Here is a 6,175-nt window from a genome sequence, read left to right as displayed (position 1 = left end):
TACAGGCTGAGCTACTGCCGCCTAAGAGGAAATCATAATAAGCTGGAGTGATCAGGTTAAGGAAACAGATGGAGTGGACTAATCACATGTTGATAACATCATTTAATTTAGAGAGTTCTGAAGGAACCCCCCATTGCAATAAAGTAGACAAACGAAAAGGGGTTCTTTTATTTTGAAGGTGATGACCGGAAGTTCTCGTCTTCATTCTGTGTACCTTGACACATGCCCAGCAGGGTAGCTTTCCGTCCTGATGAAAATATCAAAGTGTGCAGTGTCCTTGTGGAGGTGTTGCATTCGGTCCCAGAGCATCAGCGGAACACAGAGGACACAGTGTCCGGCCTGGAGTGTCATTGTCCCCGGACGTCAGGTACCGCAGTGCCCCCCCTCTGACTGACCGATCCCCGGCATGTGGAGCCGCTGTCTCCTTGGATGACCTACACGCAACCACTCACAGGAGCAGCGGACGTCGCTTCATTAGACCTGAACACCTGGCAGGTCAAGAGGAGCAGCGGAGCACGTCGTTAACAAACACCGGGCAACAAGTCGACGAGTCACAGCGAGTCTCCTGCAGGAGTCAGGCCGACTCTGGAGCACCTGACCCGGGCAAGAAAAACACGACGCTGCTGCTGCTGGTTTAGTTTCTCCAACGTGGCTGCGTCAGGAGGAGCGGACAGAGGAGTGGAAGTGGCAGAGAGCACAGTCTCTACACCTGCTCATTAATTAGACACACAGACTCCAGATCAGTTCTTGAGGTTGCTGTTGTTCACATGATGTACACAATCACCAGAGGTCCCAGCAAACTCGTTACACAGCGGAGGACAGGTCAGTGAACGCGTCTCATGTGTCTGAAGCATGATGCAATGTAACATCACGCTGAGCATGTCTCTGTGACAGGAGACACGCTTTGTTTGTATCACAGTGTAAACACGCACACCTGATTAAAGGTGAGCGTATGGAACTATTTAACCCCGATTCTTGTCTTAAAGGTCCCACACAACAAGTCGAGAGCAAATTTAGCGACCTGAAGCTCAAGCCGACGTCTTGGCTCTCTGCAAAGTGAGTACAATGCTTTAAACGTGATGTTTTTGATGTAAAATAATGTTCCCTATCTGTTTGAGCAGCGTGGGTTTAAAGTACTCTGCACGTGCGCCGTGGGTGCTCTCATATATCGTCGGTGTGACTTGGGGTGACGGTTCCATTATCGGACGCATTTTTTCCTCGTCCATGTGACCTTGTGATAACCTGGAGCTCCTCTCCTGACGGGGCTGTTGTTTTCTGTTAACGGTTAGTGGAGACACTGTGACCCCACCTGCCCTGCGGGGAAACTGTTAGCCCGTGCTGCCTTCAGGAGCTGCTCGGAAATACCACTGTTAAAGAAAAGTGCTTAGTTGGCATTATTTTCCAAGATGAACCAGAACAGTTAAACAGATCTGAGTCTTTTTAAAGTCAGTGTTCATATTTATAAAGAGGAACAAACAACATGAAAGATCGAAGACGGAGATAAGAACACAAAGTGTGTTTGTGTGTTTAAGACGTCGATGTCTGATAGAGTCCAAGAAGAAAGCGTCCTCGCCCTGTGCAAGTCGCTCCTCCCACTTCTAATTAAAATTTCACCTTAAAGACGCAATATGTCGAATAATTAAACTCCAGTATCTCATTTAATTAAAAGTAGCAGAGAGAATCACTCCTTTAAGTCCTTGGTTCTTAACTGGTGGGTGGGGACCCAAACGGGGTCGTGAAGTGGTTTTTAGTGGGTGGTTGACTTGTGCCAAGGGAAAAAAAAAATTGTAGCAAAAAGTCTTCGCTTTTATTTGAAGGAACATGTGGTAGAGTTTATTCATACTCAGTAGGTGCCAGTAGGTGGCGACATTGCACCATAACGCTGGTTATCTGCCGTTAAACAACAAGAAAAGAAGTATAAAGTTTGTTTTTATGATGCCAGTTAGCGAGGAGAAACATGACAGTGAAACTTGGGTTGTCCTTCATTGAGGAGAAAAAAAACGTCAGCGTGTTGTGGTCAGTGAAGATCTGAACATGAAGGTGTGATGTCATCAATCTGTTGACGACCTTTAGAGACGACCGTTATGACGGTGTGATGGTTTGTTTCTCGCCAAACTGAAGAATCTTCTTTAAAGCAGAAATATGAACAGGAGGATGTAAGGTGGCATGATGGCTCTTGGTGGACAGCGTCTCAGAGATGATGTAATGTGGGTCGAGCGTTAAAAGTGGCGGGGAGCGAGAGTAGCGAGGAGTGATGTGAGTGAACGTCCTCATCACTGAGAGACTTAACTGATTGGTGCTGGCGGTCTCATTACCTGAGCTGACCCTCTTCATGAACTCTGTCTGATCCCTCGCAGCTCGCCGCCTCCAAAGATCGTCTTCAACCGTCTGAATGGAAAGCGTTACCACGGTGCAGCCACACAGAAGCCTGCGGACGCCGCAGAGGGCTTCACTCCTGCACACGAAGAGAACGTCAGATTTGTGTTTGAAGGTGAGACTGCATGCTCGGTACACCAACGCAAAACTTTTTTACATTTCATCTGTTTAATCCTTTAATGACCCGCTGAGGTTGTTTTTCTTAGAGTGTTTGTATTTTTTCCTGCTCAGTTTCTGCTGTTAAAATGTCACAAAAATAAATAATTCAAACATTAAACCTTCTGATGTGGACCGAAATATAAAACTGAACACAATCCCAGAGAGAATATTTCAACACAAAGACACAAAGCAGCAACCTCCAGTGAAGAAGTGTAAAGTCCTGCAGTTCCTCGAGTGTCCACTAGAGGCTGGCTGCAAAAGCACAGGAAGTCACATACACACCCATTCTAAAAAGCCTGTTTTTACAGCAGAGATTAACATGTTTACAGCCTGGTTCAAAAAACCAAACAGGTCTAATTAGCTCATGTCTCGATCGACACACACTGTACGGGGGGGTGAATGTTTTAATGACTCATCAGTTTTGATTTGATGAAGGATAAGAGTTATTCACAATAAGGTGTGTAGCTGACCTGATTGACAAGTGGGTGTGATGTAACGGTTTGTCAGGAGGCTTCAAACCCACCTCAGCTCCAGCTCTCAGCCTGTCGTTAGGTTGACTGAAAGTTAGGCTGAGACAGCATTTCCAGCATGGAGACCGCCATCGATGGGACTCCAGCGCCCCCTGCAGGAACAGGGGGCGCTGGGCATCACTCAGGCTTCGTATATAAACACAGATTCTACTCTGGGTCAGTTTGAACTACATGAAGAGTGTTAAGTCCAATCTCTCGACCTGAAAGAGTCGGACAAGCTGGTTCCCTGCATCCTCATTGGTCCATAACAAAATGTTCTAAACCTTCTAGTACTTATTATCTACTCTCTGATCTCTGTTACTTTATTGAGCTAATCATTCATTTCAAGTTATCCTCTAAGCTTTCCACAAACTCTGAGAGCCGAGATGAGCTGCACATTTTTATAGGAGGACCGCTCGCTCCAGGTGAATTCTCCTGATTATTTCCTGCTGCGTTCTCACATCAGCTCGCTCTGACTTTCTGCAAAATAAATACGAGGAGGCTGGAGGAGAAACTCCGGGTGGAGAGAGAAACATTCAGCTGTTTGTGTTCACACACGCCGCTCAGACTGAACACTTCAGGAGTGTTTGTGTCCCCTGTTCCGACTGAGGATCGATAACATATTTCTGATTCTGACTGAAACAGGTTTGATTTAGTCGGTCTTTCTTCTGGTGTCATGACGACGTTAACCCCACGTGTTGTTCTTATTGGGCGTCCAAACACTGAAGTCCCACTACAGGCTCTGTCAGTGTGTGGCTGAAAGTCTGCGTTCAAGGCGAGCCGAAACCTTGAGGCTTATCACGGAAGCTGTAAAACTTTCACCCCCAGCAGATAAACAGCCGCAGCAGTCAGGCCCCTCCCTACCCCCCCCTTGTCAGGACGCCGCCATGTGTGAAAATGATTTATCACGCGTTAAAGAAGCGATGAGCATGTTGGCACTGAAGCTCATGCAGCGTGCATGATGTGTGTTTGTTTTGTTGCAGCGTGGCAGGAGGTGGAGCAGCAGCTGGGGGACGGAGACGGTGTGGGGTCAACTGAGAGCCAGGGGCCGGTTCAGTACTCTGAGAAGACTCCCAGTGCTGCGATGAAGAGTAAGTATACCTACACATGTAACTCTGACACCTAGTGGTTAAAATGGGTACTGCAGTTAAAATTCAAAACATCGGAGAGAGCTGTGTAGTGAGTGAAATGATAAAGTGACCTTACCATATGATCAGACATTAAGGAAACATGCTATGTTGAAGTGCTTAGATTAGTGATTAGAATTTAGACTGCAGTACCCACTTTAAACACTAGGTGTCAGAGCTACAGACTGCTCCTTTAATGTATAATGATATTGTAAGGTCTCACTGATTGGTCCTTTAAAGTTAAACTTCTTATCTCAGGCTTTTTATGGCATCAGATAAACCTCTTTGATCCTTTGATCAATCAAAGGTCACAGCACCTTGTTTTTATTATTCAACATTACTTAGAGTACAAGAGGAAAGCTGAATGTCTGCTCTCTGTGGGAATCACAAACCTGCTGTTGTAATAGTTAGCTTTTAACTCTTCTGGAGTCGACGTGAACCGGTCTGTTCCAGATCAACCGGCCCGGACTGATCCCTGCAACGCGCACACGCATCTGCAGAGTTTTCAGAATCAGACGATAAAGATTCTCCGGTGATTTAAATGTCTTTGTTTCAGTTATTTCACTTTTTGAATCATTAGATTTATGTCCACACGGCGTTTTGTTCAATACGGGAGTTATAACAACGTTATTAAACGCCATCTTTGAGTCTCCTCCTACATGGTTTTGGTTGTCCAGATGTTTTTGACCTGATGTTCATGTTTCTAATCTATGATTTATTAGCAGAATTCTTCTTTGTTTCCTCGCAGACTTTGTGCCCATCGACCTGGAGGAGTGGTGGGCTCAGCGCTTCCTCGCTAACATCGCCAACCTGTCATGACTGTGTGAGGCTCTGAGCGGGGACAGGAAGTCCCTCGTCGATGCTCGGTCAGTGAAAGCATCACGAGGCGAGTGCATCTTCACGGACTGTGGAGCCAAATGTTGAATGTCCTGAGCGTCACGCCGCTGTAGAGAAACAGAAGACGGCGCCCTGACTGTGAACTGTGACAGCGCTGACGTGAAGGAGCCGTCGCTCTACGTGAACGGTCCAATCAGATTGAAGCTGTGAGATTTTTTTCCGCCTCCTTTCTGAAGTGTGCTGCAGCTGAATGTTCGTCACAGCTGATCTTTTATTATAAATCTGAAAAGCAACAAAAAGTAAAAATGTTTTTCAAAACGCTCGAGTCATCAATCTCTGAACACACAAACACATACATGATGTCAGTTAGTAAGACTTTAAACATGGAGCCAGCAGCTGTCTCCTTCAAAATAAAATAGAGCAGCTGTCTCCTTCAACATAAAATACAGACTTCTCCTAAAGTGAAGCTGCTCCATCGTCCGTTCTGGGCCACCATACATGTGTGGTGGTGACTGTGGCCCTTTCCGAATAGCCACAGTTCAGTTGGCAGTACGTACTATTCAGTAGGTAGTTTCAGTATACTGAACTTTCGTGGTCATTCAGTATGCATTTTTTGGGTCCACCTCAGTATACTGAACATTTCAGTATGGATACTAACTTCCGGGTTTCATGCAGTATGGATCAGATGCGTGCTTTCAGGAAATGAATTGTATTTTACCACCCACAATGCTGTGCGAAATTAAACGTAAATCGTCACTTCACTTTATTTTACCTGACTGTATGCGCATTACTCCTCTTGAATAAAGCTAAACAAAAAAAAAAAACGGGTGGATGCGGCCGGTTCGGGTAACGTAAATGACGCCACTTCCATACTGAACGAATCAGATGAAGTAGGAACAAATATCTGCCTTCTGTGCGCGCCTATTGAATAGTAGGTACTAACAGTATGCAGCACGGACAGATTGAGTAGGTACTTGGTAATTCGGATACAGCCTCTGTCCTCTGATTGGATTTTACTGTTCTGCTTTGTTCTGGTTGACTCGGGATGTTTCTGGGCGGAGCTGGTGTGTTTGCTCCAGCCAATGACAGCGCAGCAGGTGAGTTTAGGAGAGGATACAATTCAGCGATTGGACGAGATTCAAACCAGTGAATATGACGGACGTGGAC

General features: G+C 45.9%; 1 protein-coding gene across 1 annotated transcript; it reads left to right on the top strand.

Annotated features, from left to right (window-relative positions):
- The first annotated feature begins 213 nt into the window (after positions 1–213).
- On the top strand, positions 214–5,326 carry mcrip2 (MAPK regulated corepressor interacting protein 2). The gene is made up of 5 exons (XM_020641380.3): positions 214–822; positions 987–1,056; positions 2,358–2,491; positions 4,028–4,135; positions 4,920–5,326. The coding sequence occupies exons 1-5, from the start codon at positions 768–770 to the stop codon at positions 4,988–4,990; spliced, it is 438 nt and encodes a 145-aa protein (XP_020497036.1). The 5' UTR covers positions 214–767; the 3' UTR covers positions 4,991–5,326.
- Positions 5,327–6,175: the final 849 nt, after the last annotated feature.

The sequence above is a fragment of the Labrus bergylta genome, chromosome 1 (genome assembly GCF_963930695.1).
Source record: "Labrus bergylta chromosome 1, fLabBer1.1, whole genome shotgun sequence".
NCBI lineage: Eukaryota > Metazoa > Chordata > Actinopteri > Labriformes > Labridae > Labrus > Labrus bergylta.
This window is presented reverse-complemented; position numbering and strand designations above follow the sequence as displayed.